This window comes from Odontesthes bonariensis, chromosome 5 (genome assembly GCF_027942865.1).
Source record: "Odontesthes bonariensis isolate fOdoBon6 chromosome 5, fOdoBon6.hap1, whole genome shotgun sequence".
NCBI lineage: Eukaryota > Metazoa > Chordata > Actinopteri > Atheriniformes > Atherinopsidae > Odontesthes > Odontesthes bonariensis.
Window position 1 is genome coordinate 35,806,161 of NC_134510.1, and position 17,025 is coordinate 35,823,185.

The 17,025-nt window shown below is 45.0% G+C and overlaps 1 protein-coding gene across 1 annotated transcript in view; it reads right to left on the minus strand.

Annotated features, from left to right (window-relative positions):
• Positions 1–2,853: 2,853 nt before the first annotated feature.
• Positions 2,854–17,025, minus strand: part of plcl2 (phospholipase C like 2) — a 41,011-nt gene continuing 26,839 nt past the window's right edge. The window contains exons 5-7 of the mRNA XM_075466248.1: positions 12,650–12,725; positions 7,450–7,559; positions 2,854–5,698 (exon numbers count right to left, since the gene is read on the minus strand). Coding sequence (XP_075322363.1) covers positions 5,492–5,698; positions 7,450–7,559; positions 12,650–12,725 — 393 coding nt within the window. The 3' untranslated portion in view covers positions 2,854–5,491. The remainder of the gene's footprint in view (positions 5,699–7,449; positions 7,560–12,649; positions 12,726–17,025) is intronic.

The window sequence follows — 17,025 nt, forward strand, 5'->3', positions numbered from 1 at the left end:
AAACCTCAAATCTTTTAGATGTTGATAAAAGCTTTGGACTCATTGATGCACACTTTAGCACAGAAGCGATTATTCATGTCATACGTCAGTGGATACGTTTTCTAAAGTAAACCTGCGCTTCTTTCTGCAGAAATAACCGGGAGATTAGGTCAAAAGTGCAAACATGTACCCACAATTTGATCTCTTCTGGCTAATAAAACCCATTTCATGGTATGAGCATTCACCGGCATGCTAAGTATTGTTAAAGAGCTCTTTAAAGAGTGCATTAGAAGCCCGTTCTGTTCAGTTTATGTTCTTTACACACATTTAGCTGATTGTGGATCCATGTATGGAGGCAGTGGAGCGTTCACTTACTGGTCTCATTGGTCAGAGATGCAACAGGTGGGCTTTAAAGTCCAGATAAGAGGCGAGATCATTAAGTTTTACTCGCTTTTAAGGAGAATTTTCGTCATGTGAAAAAGACGGCATGTCCCCTTTTAAATCTGAGCTTTTATGTAACAGGACTCTGTACGACAAACAAAAATCTGAGCTGGTTCTGGAGGCTGGAGGTGCTCCGTCGCATCCACCCAGGTTGGAGTCTTGGCCTGAAACTGCGTTACTGAACAAAAAGGAAGCCAAAATGTTGGATCCCCGCTTCCGGCGATTTACAGGAGGACGAGGGTTGGTGAGAACCCTGCTTAAAGCTACGCTGGAGAAGTTTATGAACCTTAAAACCGTGTGCTTCTGACTGGCTTCTGTCAGGCCTGAAACTGAAAACCTCCAGCGCCCGCAGGCTGAGGTACGGCACCGCATGGCTTTGGTCTTGGTATTACGGTCGCCTGGCATTTTTTGTGGGCTTTTGGTGGCGACTTTGTGGCTTCCTCAACATGACAACAAAGTCATGCAGCTTTGCTTTCATGACACAGCTGTAGGGGGAGCCAAAGAGCTCCCAAATTCAGCAGCACAATTCTCTGGTGTTCCTTTAAGAGAGCTGTGCATAAACCCAACGCTGCAAACTTCAATGAGCTGAAGCAACGCTGGAAAGAAGAGACAGAAAACAGTCGTCTCAACCTGCTGCTGCTGAAGGATGAACAATGACATGATGTAACTAAATGTACCTCATTTCAAGAGCCACGACTATCCTGATACTTTAGGATTGAAAGAGGGTGCACTTTCTTTTTCCACATGGTTTTAGAATAAAAGATTTAAACGTCTGTATTAAGTCATAAAAAAGAGGGTTGTTACAGTTTTAATGTATCCACAGAGAAAACTGCTCCCAGATCAGGACTGAAGTTAAAAGATGATCCGATAGTTGCAGTCAGGGGCCTTTAACGTGATGTGAGTTGCTATACAAAATATAGCTGCAAGCAGCGATTGGGGGGGCTAGCAGCACAGCTGCAAAGTAGGCAAGCTATGGCTGCTCAAGAAGGCGTCGTGAGTCCATGCACCAAGTTTGGCATCGATACATCAATGCATCGCAGAAATACGGCCTAACGTCCTGTTTGCGCGTGGGCGTAGAGTTTGATTGGCTGCCACGGTTAAACGGAAGTGAAATGAAAAAATCCGCATGATAACTTATGTGCGGCTTGGTCTGAAGAGTCTATGTGCAAAGTCCCGTGGAGATTGGATAATCTGCGTGGCCTGAAATGCTTTTTGAAGGTTTTTGATAAAAATTCAAAATGGCGGAAAATCCAATATAGCGCAGATGAGGTCATGGACTGCGATGACCTCGTCTGCATCCAGGGATTCCAACGGTACCTCATTTGTGAAATTTGGACCAACGGGTCCAAAGATGAGCAAAAATAAAAAAAAAATTTCTACATATAGCGCCCCCTAAAGGCCAAACGTCACCAAACTTCTTGGGCCTCTCAAAGATGTGGTCATGAGTCTGCGTTGGAAGTTTGACGTCATAACATCAAACGGTTGCCAAAGATATGGCCTCACTTCCTGTTTGGCGGCGTCGCCACCGAGTTTGATTGGCTTGCAAGACGATGACGACGTCTATGCGCGACACCGAAGCTTGTAGAGTGTTAATCCACCATGGCAGCGGACACAACGCTTCCGTTCGATGCAGCCTCAGAAAGTGTTTTAAGTAGCTTAGAGCGCAAGTTTACTTTTAAAAAAAGAGCAACGTTTGGTGTTGAAAGATTTCATTGCCAAGAAGGATGTATTTCCTCGTCGAATTTCTGTCGCTCTACATACGTCATCTGGTATAAGTGATACAATTGGCTATGAATCGCGCGCAAAGCAGCATGGGAAGAACCAGACGCCATTTGATAGACATTCGTAGCGCCCAATAAACGGCTCTAGGCATTCGTAAACCACGCCTCAAATACGAGAAAATGCACACCTAGTTCCCAGACCACCATCTCATCGAGATGTGGACGCGTCAGCCAGGCTAGTAACGTTCATGGGGCTGCCATAGACTTCATTAATAAATAATAATAATAAAATAAACGGATCAATAACAATAGGAAAAGCTACTAACACAAAGAGTCTGTTAGCACACGGCTGGTGAAACAGTGAAACCTCCATCTGAAACGAGCTGCAGCTTTATTTCCCCGGACCCTAATCAATGCTGATGCGTGTGCTCGTCCGGGCACAGAAACACGCATCATGCATGTGTATTTTTTTCATTAAAATGGGACAAAGTGTAAGTGTTTCTTCCTGCATTTTCAGTCAGTGAAGCAGTGAAATGCTCCTTTAAATCAGAGCAGGCGATGTGGAATGAATTATCGTCCTCTGGACGGTTGCCCGCTGTGGTGGAACATGTTGCAACAGCAGCGGAGCAGAAGGGTCAGCTCGACATGACGGGATGAGAGGGTCGGCTGGTGTTTCCCAGCCGGAGAGAAAAAGGACGGAAACCAACAGATATCAGACCAACGCTGTTTTATTCAGATGTCGTCTTTTTTCTTTTTAATTTTGGACAGATGAGACTTGAAATACAGTTTGAAACGCTTCTTCAACAACATTTATTAATACGTCGCCCGGCACAGCACTGAGTCGGAGACGGCTCGTTGTGAAGCGCCAACAGCTGTTTGAAAGCAAAGAGCACGACACGAAACAAAGTCACTGCCAACAAAGCAAACATCTGGGGAAGGCTTCCCTCTATCCCGGTGAACTCGGCAGCTGCAAAGACACATTTTCCCCATCCGACGCCCAACGGTTTCCCCTGAAAGTCGGTTCAGAAAGAAGTTCTGTTTGGTGGAAGTCCAACAGAACTTCGTGTGACGTCAGTGGAACAAATCCAACGTGGCGTTTCTACTCTAAAATAAGGTCGACGTAGTTCAGGAAGGAAATAAATGAGAGAATTCGCAGACGTGTTGAGGCTTTGGTTTCTGATTTCAGAGACTCGTCTCACTGAAGGTGGCGAAGCTCCGCCCGCTGTTCAGGACAAAGATGGTCGACTTTTCTGGGCTTTTTTTTTAGGTGAGTCGACCTCAGCTGCGCCGGTCTGACCCGCCTCCTCTGGCTCTAGTTTAAGAGGCTCCACCCCTCAGTGGGTCGGGTGCACGTTAAAGGAGCTATTCGCAAACTTTAAAGTAGAAAGTAAAAGATTCTTTATGCAGCTTCCTCCAGGATCCTTCAGCACCTTTATTTTCCTTTACTGAACTACATCAACATCATCAGGGTATTTATTTATTTAGTGTTGGCTAAACTTATAAACTGTAAATACTTTTAATCTAAACAGTCGACGCCTCGATAAGTAGCTCAGCTACGATCACATATTAAAAATAGCTGCTAAATATTTTCATTTATTCCTTTTGACCTGAGCTGCTGCCTGTCTCGGGTTATTGGATATTGCAACGATGGGTTTTATTTCCTGCTAATAAACCAATAAAAATGTTAATATCGATCTGCTAACGTTGCCCTGAAGTTAATGTGAGTTTAATGTTGTTACATTGGGTTTTTATTGAGCAGCAGTAGCCCTAACTGCTCATTCTCTGTTGTGACATTCTGAGTAAACGCACTGATGGATGGAAACAAACGGCTCTGAGGCCCAGATTCAACCTACAGATCTAAAACATGGAACAGAAACAGAGTTAGCTGGGAGCCGCTGCACCCGCTACAACCAGGGCTGTTTTCCAAACCACATACTGATCAATCAGACAGTATGCAGAGCGTTTACCCACAATGCATTTCGCTCCTGCCCGAGCCGAAATCAGCCGGCCTGAAGCTGATTTCACTTAAGCTCTAAACTCTGTAAACTTTAGCAACATTTGAAACATTTACAGGCGAGAAAGTAGTCGTTTAGATCCCCAACGTGTTGAAAACCTGACAAAATACCGGCTGTTTACAATTTTGTTCCCACGAATTCGGCGCTACTAAAGCTAGCCGCAGTGAGCAACGCACTTCCGGTTATTTTCACAAAATAAAATACCCGTTGCCTTTTATCATAGGGAAAGCCATTACGATACAATTGCTTTTGTTTTGAAAACAGGAAGTGAACCTACCCTCGTTGTAGCTAGCTTGAAACTGCCGTTTTGACAGGAAATGACGATCGGCGACGTCACGTTACATTGCATCTTGGGTAGTTTGAGTATGAGAAGTAACCTCCTGATGCATACCCAACATTTCAGAGAATCTAGTATGCATCTTCTCGCATACTAACTCCTAGGTTAGTAGGAGTAGTATGCGGTTTCGAACACAGCCCAGGTCCACAGAGGAAGAAGGTCTCTGACTTCTGAAAATAACTAGAAAACCAACTCGTAGACGGACAGCTTGAACACAAAATGGACTTTGGTAAAACTCTTTCAGCGCCGCGGTTCCCTTTCCTGCAGATGCTGGTTCTGAGCTGAGTTTTTGCGTCGGGCTGAATACATTCTCTCTCTCTCTCGGGTCCTTCGTTGCTACTGGAAAAACTTCGGTCACTTTGTCGGTGACACAACCTCGTTGGCAGATATTCACACAAATAAAACTTTGTATCCCCACAGACGTGTTCATATATCTTTTATAAAATAAATCTTATATTTCCAAGTATATAATAAAATGATTCACTCTGCAGAAAAGGTAACAGGAAACTCCATATATACACATAGTTTTCTACTACTTTGGCAGACAGGAACATGGACGAGTTCAGTATTGTAAACAGCTCTTTACTCCCTCTCATCCGCTTTATTCTTGCTTTTCCTTCCAGCTTCTCCGCAGTCCCGTTACATTCAGAGCTCCAGAAAATTGTGCTTTAGGAAATCTATTTCAACAGTCCACGACAGCCTTTTTCCCCTTTTTGAGTCCTCTGCCAGCACCCGGTCAGCTCGGCGAACCGTCCCACGGCTCAGAGATGGATCCGAGTTGTGTGACAGGAAAAGCTGCAAACTTTGGAACATTTCTCTGAACAGAACCATCTGCTGTGAGCTGAGCGCGTGGCGTTTCAGTGACGATGACGGAGTATAACTGTGCTTTGCGTACAGGGACGTACGGGATGGAATGTGTGGAGCGACGTCGGGTGAAGACACAGTGGTAATGGACGGGGTGAGCGACAGCTTTGGGTTCTGAGCAGAGAGGCGGCTCTTCAGTTGTCCTCGTCGGTGAGCTCCTCCTCCGCGGTGGCCTTCTCCGGGATGGCCTCCATGCTGCGTCTGCCTCTGGAGTCGGTGGAGCCGGAGGAGCCGCCGGCTGCGGCCGCTTTGCTCAGGTTACAGGTGAGCGCGGCGTAGTGGATCTGCTTGAGGTTCTCCTGAACTTCACTGCGGGCATGTTTCAGTAGGTCCGCCTGGCCCTGAGGAGCAAAGACAGGTCAGAGGTTAGTGATGAGGCTGGGGGGGAAATGGTTGCTTTGAATCTGACGTTTCTGTCCCTGAGGAGACCAGCAGGATCTGCACCCTCAGGAGGCTTAACACTGTTCCCTGAGGGATTCCGTTTATCCATTTAGCGAGCTGTTTGGTGCCTGCACAACAAAAAGCTTTGACTCCTTGTAACCGATCCCTGTGAGACTTTCATGGACAGGATAAACAAAAAGTCTACAACACAAACCATCAGTTTCCATTAAACAGCCGTTTGTTTATCTCATCTGCCACACCTTTCTTCACTTTACTCTCTTTATGTATATGTGACATTATTGTGGTCATTAACTCGTGTTTCCCTGTTCCAACAGATATCCTTTGAATGGTGTTACAGTGTTTTTTTTCCCCTCTTTTCTGTCCTCTCTAACCCCGGATGGCCACCCTTCCTGGTTCTGGTTCTGCCAGAGGTTTCTTCCTGTTCAAAGGGAGTTGTTCCTCTCCAGTCGCCTGAGGCACGCTCAGGCCGGGAGATTGGACTGAAGACAAGTTTCAGTGCAATCTGTTGGTTTCCTTAGCTGGGAAAGTGTTTTTGAATTGGCTCTATATGAATGAATTGGATTATTTTATAAATAATTATGATTACAATCAATTGAATTAGACTAAGTGCCTTGAGATGACATTTGTTGTATTTGGCGCTATATGAATAAAACTAAATTGAAGTTAAATAATTGTTTTTGATGGAACCTTTAGTCCCGGGGGGTCTTAAAAAAAAGTATAAAATTTGGAACTTTAAATTTAAGGCATTAAAAAGTCTTAAAAACGTCCAGATTTTCATCTAAGATCTTAAAGTTTTTTTGTTTGTTTTTTAAAATAACTTTTGGCCACATAAGTAAAAGGCCGTAATCAAAAGTTGGTTCTGTGTCGTTGGGCTTTCTGAGGGGCTCCGGAGTTGGTATGTGGTGATTAAACTACAAATCCTGTGATAACTGCAGGCAACAAATGGCTCAGTTTGAGGCTGTTTGCAGTCTAAAAAGCCGTGTTGGTCTAAAAATGCATTCATAACAGACTTAAAAGGTCTTAAATTTAACAAACGGGGTTCCTGCAGGTTTCAGTTAATTGTTTGAGACTCTGGCCTCATCCCCATAAAGCCAGTCTGCTCTGCCCGGTGAGCTCCTGTGGCCTCACAGGCATCACGAGCTTTCTAAAACTTCAGAACCCCACGGGACTACTTTTTTGTTCTTATTGCTGGACCACACACACTGAGTCTTTGAGTTGAAAGGCTGACCCGGCTGCAGCTTTGAAAAGAAGCAGAACCAGTCGAGGTGGTTTGGCTGTTAAGCTTCTTGGCCCCAGGACCTGGCTTCAGATGGCTGCATATCTCACATATTGAGCAGGAACCAGTTTCTCTGTTAAACTGAAACCGTATCAGGTGATTTACTTCGGGAACATTCTGCCTGCTGACGGGATAACTCAGGACTGACAACAGAATAAGTTTTAAAAACCCTTCGATGTGTCGGGGAGATAAATTCCTTCTCGCTCTGTGATTCTGTTTCTCTGGTGTTGATTAATATGCTGAATGTCAGGCGAGTCTAACATTTACACAGTGGATACTTTAGTCTGAATGCCAGAATTACATGCAAATATCCTTCAGCAGCTACTGGAAAAGCTCAGGAGAAAAAGACCCAGCAGCCCGACTCGGGTTCGGACTGTGGGCCGATGAGAAGGAGCAACAGCCGGAGAATCTCACCTTCAGTATGGTGATGTTCCAGGTGAAGCTCTCCATGGCCTTGTGCAGCTTTCTGCCCTTCAGCCCTTCCTTCACAGCCAGGTCGTGCAGGTTCTCATGAAATTCCATCGCTGAGGGAGGGAAGAAGGAGTGTCAGGTCAGGCTTTGTGGCTGGAATTCGTGGTGGTTTGTTAAACAGCCGAGCGGCTGCTGGGTGAATGCAGCCTGGGATCTGTGGCTGGCTGCTAAACACTGAGGAACACACGTTAGAGCAAAGATCCTGGCCTGCAGCCGAGGAGTCGAGTGTGCCGTGGGAAGCATTCACACGCTGAAAAGGTGGAAGAGCCGCTTCTCTTTTTCATTATTTAACAGCCAACAATAATAAAAAACTCACTTTTGTTTTTTCTAAAGATGTTAAAGGGATAGTTCGCCTGTTTTGACATGAAGCTGTATGACATCCCATATCAGCAACATCATTTATGAACATCTTCTTACCCCCTGCTGCGTCCGACCTCACATCGCTTGGTGTTATTTTCTTTCCCTTCGAATCACTGCCTGCTGTGTAGACCGAGCAGTCCCCTGCTTCCGAGCAGCAAACACAGCAAGCAATACGAAGGGAGAGAAAATAGCGCCAAGCGATTGTGAAGTCTGACTTTTTCCTGGAGAACGATTTTGTGATGCAAATGTATTACCCTTTTGAACGCATATTGTTTTGAGAAGCAAAACGCTTTATTTTTTAAACCCCAGCCAACTAGCCGGACTACCTTCATCAACACCAAAACGAGGCTGGAACTCGGCTCACAGGACGCAGCAGGGGGTAAGAAGATGTTCATGAATGATATTATGGGATGTCATACATCTTCATGCCAAAAGAGGCGAACCATCCCTTTAACAAGCAAAGCTCCACACATGATCTCGATGTATAAACGTTCTGAAAGCCGCACCACTATGGAGACCAAGGAGCTCTCCCAACCGGGCAGAAACAAAGTTGCGGAGACATCTGAATTTCCTGAGAGGGCAAAACTGAAGCCTGAAGGAGCTGGAGAGCTCCACAGAGCAGGCTGGTATCAGACTGGTAAACCCGACACCTCCCAGCATGCTGTGGGGATGTTTTCCATCCAGCGGGACGATGACCCTCAGCAGCGTTTCGGCAGTTTAAGGTGAAACGTTTAAACGTCTCTGACTGAGACTCGACCTAAAGATGGCTGCACATCAACGGATCCCATCCGAATGGAAGGAGCTGGGGTAGTTTTACTTTGAAGAGAAGGGCAAAAACCCCCAGTGGCCAGATGTGTAACTGCAGCTGCTGCAAAAGGCGTCCGACTTGGAGGGAGTCGTTATGCGCGCTGAAGTTGAGCATCTTAAAGGCTGTCGGCATGTTGTGTTAAATGAAGAAGAAGAAAAACGCACTGAGGGTGCTGAACGTTTGCGCTGTTTGTGTCTTCCTCCTGGAGTGAAATGGAGGTAAATGCTGTTAAACCGCAGGAGCTCATCCCAGCGAGGTGTTGATGGGAGACGGCACAGAGGCTAAATAAAGAAGACTGAGGAGCAGAAACATGAAGCAGAGCTGTGGGGGGGGGCAGGCGTCCCGGCGTAGGCAGACAGACATGACGCTCTGCCGCTGTGGATTAGCATCAAGGCAGCGAACAGAAGAGGGATTTGTCTCCGAGGAGCTTTCCCACCTCCTCTTCTCCTTCTCCTCCCCCCCCCCAGCCTTTTTTCCCTTTGCATGAGCGAGTTTGACGGAGGACGTGTTTAACGTTGAGTTTGCTGTACGGAGCGCCGGGAGCGCCGGCGTCTGAGCAGAGCGAGCAGGGTTCACGCTACGCACGGATCGCCAACGCCTTCGGAGAGCGTGCACATCTCCACTCCAAGCTCTCCATGTCTGCCAGAGCGGGTCGTGGCCCCTGTCAAAGCCGTAGCCATGGAAACATGCATGCACACACGTATGACAAAGAGAGAGACTGACCCCCTTTCTCTTTGCCATAAAGGTGGTGGTGGGGGGGGGGGAAGACCCAATGTGTTCTAACCACGAGCACTTTGGGTCTTTTTTTTTTCCCTTTCAGGTTACTCTGACTGCACGGCCGCCGTGCACACTAACGTGCACACCACCGTGACTGTGCCGAGGAAGGCGCACAGCTTCCTCTGCCTCTCTTTTTCACTTCACTCACACTGGGGGTTGCCTAGCAACACTGTATGGAGTCTGGCAGGCAGGAAAGGGGAAGCTCTCCGTCAGTGAAGCATTTCTGTGAAGTAATGCTGTACAGTGAAGGCTTCCCTGCTACAGGACCAGGCTGCTCTCACTCTAAGGATCCTGCTGACTGAACCAGACGCTGCACGCCAAGTAAAAGCCATAAAATAAAGATCAACTGAACGATGATTCTCACAGTCCAACGCCCAAATTTACTATCAAATAACAACAGGAAGGTCAGGAGCTCCTCGCATGTTCGGCTCTTATGAAACACTCACGCAGCCATGTTGGAAGTGACTGAATCTAACCGCAAATTCTCCGACGAGACGTTTCCTCCTGCTGTGAGTGAACTGTTTCATGTGAGTTTCACTTCAGCGCATGGTGGCAGAGTAGCTGACAGTTCAATAACGATCGCACACTCCTCTGTGCGAGCGTGCATGTGTGCAGCCCCAGTGTGCACGTTACATTAAAGAGCAGCTTCTCGGATGCTAAGTGGGACCTGAGCTGTCGGGTCAAAGAAGTTACGTCCCCCGTTAGTCCTGCAGACACCTGTGTGTGTGTGTGTGTGTGTGTGTGTGTGTGTGTGTGTTCTTGCACTTGCTGTTGAGTGAGGACCACTCTAAGTTTTTAACCAACAGTGAGGATATTTTGGCCGGTCCTCACTTTGTTTCCCTCTAGATGACCTCCTCAGGTCATAAAGATGTTATCCTCTAATTTTCTCAGTAGGACCTCAGAATGTCCTAAGTGTCCATTTTTCACCCCTAAAGTTTAACACAGATTAAAATCTTTTTTTGAATATTTTGTGCTTCTAAAGCAGTGTGTTGGATCCCTATGCCACCGAGTGTCTGGAATGACACTTTGTTTGTTTCTGAGTGAACTAGAAATACTGGTCCTCACTTTGTGAGTGGTTTTAGTCGGTCCTTACTCAGCAATGTGTGTGTGTGTGTGTGTGTGTGTGTGTGTGTGTGTGTGTGTGTGAGGAAAGCAGGACGGGTGGTGAGCCGACCTGATGGATTATTCACAAGATTATTATTTGGTGCTGAAATCAGGTTTGCACTGACCCAGTTTTTAAGGAAGCACGCACTGTAACACACGCGTGTGCACGAGCACGTCCTCTTGCACAGATGCATGCAGTCAACGCGTCGCTGGGATGAAAATAAATCAATGTTCAAGTTCATCAGTTTGCCATCTGTTGTGTCCCACTTTGCATTTCCTCATGTTAGACCATCACGTTTGGTTTTCTGGGGATTTACCGAAAGAAAAGACAAAATGTGCTCCATCTAAGACGGTTTTTATCAGATCGTCCGCAACCTGTGAAATGAGTTTCGTCTGCCCAGAAACACAACTTCACATAACTGATAATGACAGGTCATTTCGTTAAGAGGACTGCGTAATGGAGCAGAAAAAGATCTGGGAATGTCTGGCATACATCGTCCCCGGGAGTGATTTACAGCCTGAGAAGTCCGATGGAAGATGACAAACACCGACTCCGTGTGCCAGAGTTTATAAACCACAGGCAAAAAAACAAACAAACGGTGGTCCTGGAAATAAAACGGGCAAGAACGGCAGAAAGTTTGCACAAATAAGGGGACGATTTTGACTAAAGAAGACAGAAAACTCATTCAAAAGACGTGCAAAAACATCTGAAGGCAGCAGAAAATGGCCCGAATAAAATCCCACGGGCAACTTCAACACCAGAACCCTTCGGTTGGCAACCTTAAAACATTTTAAAGTAAGCTCTGCTCTCCACAACTTTGCTTTACAGTCGGATGTAACACTTTCACTATAAAAAACCTTTAAACCGACACACGGTTCTGCCAGACGGTCGCGCTCTGCAGGAACCGCGGCGGGCTTCAGGACGTGGGCAGCCTGGGTAAGAGGGGGAGTGAGAGGATGCTCCTCCCCCCTGAAACCGGCCGGTCTGAGGAGCGGCGTCTCCATCTTCTGACCCGAGCATGTCCCGTACATTTCAACAAATTCTGCCAACATTACGTCTCCTTTAAGCGCCTCGAGCCTGACAAAAATACACGAACGAGCGCAGCCTTACTGAGAGTTCATCTGTATTAATGTGAACAAAAACAGGAAACTTTGGAGCAAGTTTGGGCACATCTGGGCAGGAGTCCACAGCAGAATTATCCGGCTGCGTTAGTCCAGGTTTCACTAAGGTGTCTGACTTTAATGTGAAGGTCAAAGAGAGAACTGGGGGAGCTCCCGATGTCGTCATATGAGATGATCATGAAGCTGCAAACCAACACTTTCTGTGCTACAGGCACATTTTACACCTGTAATGATCAGGAATGCAGCTCATTAAAGCAGATGTGTTCAGTTTGAGGTAAAGAGGATCATTCAGTGGCTGCTAATATAAAAATATATAATGCAAATATAAAAACATTTAACTGGTGTATCGGTATCGTCTCCAGTTGCACTTTTCTTCCTCTTGGAAAGACAACAGAATGAATGTTTCACAGTTCATCCATCAGGAAACCAATAAAGCTGGGCTGTGGGAGCGATCCTCCATCTTTACCCTCCTCCACGCTCACTAAGCTCTTCAAACAGGCTCATTCAGGGACAAATTAACCTTTTATGCCACTTAACATTCACTGCCAGAAAGTTCTGCATTATGAATCACATTAATGTTTGGATTAAGAGCTTTTTATCCACATTTCTGTTGGACAGCAACACTTTTAAAGACCCACTTTTCCAACCATGATTACTGACTGTAGTCCATCCAACTATCTCTCTCGAGGACGTCTGTGCGCACGCTCTTGAACCCGCCGACCTTTGCTGCCATGCTGCCATTCAAACTAAGAAAAACTGAGGGAATTAACCGTGTGTTTTAACAGGCTGAAGCACATAAGAGGCTCTAACTGGTATCTCTCAGTTATGAAACGGTGACTGGATCACATTCATGATTCACTCATCTTCGTGAGAAAAGATGGTGAGCAGGCAAACACCCAGAGGCTGGTTAATGGTGTCAGGAGACGAAGCATCGAACAGTTCTCCTTGCTTTGCCGTCTAACCGCGTCTTACCTGCTTTTTGGGTTTGGAGAATCCTCCCCGACGCACCATCGGAGTTCTCCAGCAGCGTCTTGCTGGTCTGGATCACCTGAAAAGACCAAAAAAAAACAAAAACATTCAAATATTTGATTTTGGTTTTTTTAGGGCTGGGCAACGATTAAAGTGTTTAATCTAATTAATCGCATGATTTCCCTGATTAATCACGATTAATCGCATTTGTACGCAAAATCCAAAAATGAATCCAAAAGTAGCGTATAGCTTTTAGCATTTAGTTTTATTTTAAATGTGCTGCCATATGAATGAAAGTGCCATAACATTTGTTGTGCAAACACACTTTTAACATCAGCATCTTTCTGTAGTTTTTATGTAGAAGCCTCGCTCCACTGTCTGTTTCCTTGAATGACTTGCTGCTATCAGTTGTGTGTTTTGCCTTTAAGTGATATTTTAGACTGGAACTACTACGCTGAGAAGACAATTCAACTTGGCTGTGTTTACAGATGACTTTGGTTCTGTCGACTCCGCCGTCTGGAAGAACTTTAAAATGAAAATGGCCGAGTAAAAGTTCCGTACCCTTCTCCGTGTTTGGTGGATCCGCCGATTACTTTCTTTTCCTGTTCCACAGCAGACAGCAACAGACTTTTACAAAATAAAAGCCTGTGAGCAACAGACTTTTACAAAATAAAAGCCTGTGAGCGACAGACTTTTACAAAATAAAAGCCTGTGAGCGACAGACTTTTACAAAATAAAATAAATAATAAAACAGGGGTGGTCCGTGGCGTAGTGGGTTGAGCAGGCGCCCCATGTACAGAGGCTATAGTCCTCGCTGCAGCTGGCCCTGTGCTGCGTGTTGTTCCCCCTCTCTCTGCCCCCTACTTCCTGTCTCTCTGAACTTTCTATCCATTAAAAGGCACAAAAGCCCCCAATTTTTTTTTAATAATATATATATTTTTTTATTAATAAAAAAAAAAAAAAACCCTGCGTTAATGAGCTATAAAATATTCATCAGCGTTTAATAATAACGAGTTAACTCGCCCAGCCCTAGTTTTTAGAAACATCAAAACTTGCATTTCACAATAAAGCAGGAAGTCGTGTCCATGTGGTGACGGGGTGTTTTTATCCGGGGAGAGCTCAGAAAACCAGCCGTTATTACAGGGATGTCAGTGGGCGCGGCCGCTGAATTGCATTTCTGAAAACCAGAATTAGAGGGAAGCAGCCAGGAGCAATTCGGTGGTTTATTAGAGGTTCTGTTCTTCTTCTGGCAGCGTCTCTGCCTCCTTCCAAGGAGAAAAAATATAAACGGCTGAGAGGAAACCAGTGACAACCAAGGTCACCTGATGAAAACACTGACAGATGCCAAGTTTAGCTCCTCTGCTGCGACACTCCGCTCTAATTGAGAGCAGAAACTCTGCTGACCTGCAGACTGTCACAGCTCTCATGGTGATCCATTTACATATTAAACACATTCCTCCTAACACATATCACCCCCCCCGAAAAGAAAAGCCTCTCCTTTCTGCGAGAATAAGACAGCAGAGTTACTTCAGGAGGTTAATGATGCGCATATAGGCTGCCACAGAGGTAAACAAACCTCAGGTAACAGGATGCTCCGACGGACCATCTGGATCTTCCGCTCCTATGATCTTAGTACTGCTTTAATTGTGTCACACATGCTATGTGAGATGATATTTATACCCAAATGTAGCTCTGCTCTGATGCAGGGAACAGGTTAGAAATGACTCCTGAAGTGACTCGAATGCCCAGCAGAGTCGTACGTTAAAGCCAGGCGGATGTAAAGCAGAAAGAGGAGGAAGAGACTCCCTAAAGTGTCCCAAAAACAACACCGTGGGCCCATGATTGTTCTGTGGCTGCTCAGCAGAAAGAGAGGAGTAGGACAGAGTGGTAAGTGCATCCAAAACGGGTTCCGATTAAATCACTAGAAATAATCACTAAAGATGCATAAACATCAACACATTTATAAAGGAAGAATGTGCTTCCTCAGACACATCTAAAAGAACCCGAACGTATGACGGGGATGTTTTTCCTGATCTGGTTTCTCCTCCTCAGTTCTCAGGATATAATCTTATTTATGGTAAGTGTGGGTGCTGTTTAGCCTGGGAATTCCCATGCTGCTTTGCGCTCGATTTCATTCTCACTGCAAAGTCATCCTGGAAACCACCGCCCTTATTTTTGCCAGAGTTTGGGAACCAATCACAGAACGGGGGGGGGAGCAAGACGATGATGACGTCTATGCACGACACCGAAGCTTGTAGAGTGTTAATCCAACATGACAGCGGACACAACGTTACCGTTCAATGCAGCCTTAGAAAGTGTTTCGGAGTAGATTCACCCTGGGGTCATTTGAACCGTGACATCCAGCCAAGTAGCCCACCCGCAGTTTTTCCGATATTGGCTGAACATCAGTTGAGTTACTGAGTTATCCCGAATAGCTTAGTACAAGCGCTAACGGACCCTGGCAGTATCTCCAAAATTACCACACTAAAATCACATGTCATGACACCAAACTTCTACAGTAGTACAAATATGGTCTGTACTCACAAAACGATGCATTTGGAAGTTTGAAAATAGTCCAGGAGTTTATTATTATCAACACAAGCCTGATAGCTTTTCTGCTGCTAAAGCTGCGTCGACGTCACTTCTTGATCTGGGAGCTTCAAAGTAAGATGAGGGTTGATCTACTACTGTAGACAACAAAGCAAGGCTGCTCAATTTCTCCATTATCAAAATAAATTCACAACTCTACAACATAAAAATTCATGTAGAATATAGCATATAGGCCTACTTTATTGTCAATTTAAGTAGCTTAGAGCGCAAGTTTACTTTTATTTTACTTTTTTTTCTTCTTCCTCGTCGAATTTCTGTCGTCATCTGGTATAAGTGATACAATTGGCTACGAATCGCGCGCAAAGCAGCATGGGAAGAACCAGACGCCATTTGATAGACATTCGTAGCGCCCAATAAACGGCTCTAGGCATTCGTAAACCACGCCTCAAATACGAGAAAACGCACACCTAGTTCCCAGACCACCATCTCATCGAGATTGCGGACGCGTCAGCCAGGCTAGGTGCTGTTGGTGTTCCTCGGGTCAGACGTATCGTGATCCATCTGCGTCTCCTTCACACACAGCGAGCCGTCCAACCGCCGCTGGGACGTGCCAGCTGATTATTATGTTTATAATCCGACTGTTTCTTCGTACCTCGACGGGGTCGTTTGCTCTGAGCTTTTGGAGCCGATCGCTTGCTAATTTTTGTTCTGTTTGATTACAGAACTGATATCAGTCTCTGTTTTTCTTTGCTGTACGGTATTTTATTTTTTTTTATTTATTTATATTTATATATATACACACATATATACACACACACATATGTATATGTGTGTGTGCATATGTCTGTTTGTGTGTATGTGCTGGGGTGGGCACGGGGGCTGCTTTTAAACATGTATAGCACTTTGTGCTACATTTTAATGTATGAAAAGTGCTTTATAAATAAAGTTTGATTTGATTTGATTTACGGCGGTTATGGTCAAACCAACGTGTCCATGGATTAAAAAAAATAAAGCTGAAATTAGGCGTGTGTAGTTTCACGGTGATTCAGTTTTATAGAAGAGAACATGGCTTCACGAGTCTGGCTTTAATAGTGCACATGCACAATCTCCAGTTTTATGCATCTGGCTGCGGATGTGTAAAGACATGTTTAACAAGCCCTGATGACTCGGGCTTATGATTTTATATCACAGACAGGTTTAAAAGAGGCCACATTGTACTTTAGGATTTTTTCCAGTGCGTTACACAAGTTACAAAGTCCACGCCGAGCGGAGTTATCGTCTCCCGCAGACGCTGCTCAGCGCATGACATTAACAATAAAACTCATCTGATAATTCCCGTTTAGTAGCTTCTTTGGCACACTTCTAAAACAAAAAAAAAAAAAAAAAAAAAATCCCCCAATAAGGACAAAGTCCATCAAGCTGAAAAAAACCCGACTATTTATCTCAAACTGGGAATTTCTTGTGTTAGAGCAGAGCAAAAAAAAAAAAAGAAAAGACTTGAATGCCTTGAAAATAGTTCAGAGCAGAAATCATGAATTATAAAACTTATTTCCAGGCTTTTCAAATAAATGTTAAATGGGCTGTGCCATGATATGCAATGAAAGAACAAAGAGACTAACACTGATGCAATTCAGAGACATCCGAGATGAATAAGTTCAGAGGAAAATAAATATATAATTTAATAAAAGAGAGAAAACAAACAACGATGCTGGTACAACAGCTGGCAAATATATGGAAGCATCACACGAGGCTGAATAAAATAAAATAGTTATTTCAATAGATTGTTTTAAATCTGCTATTTTTTCCAGATGAAGTAGAGGAGAAAAACT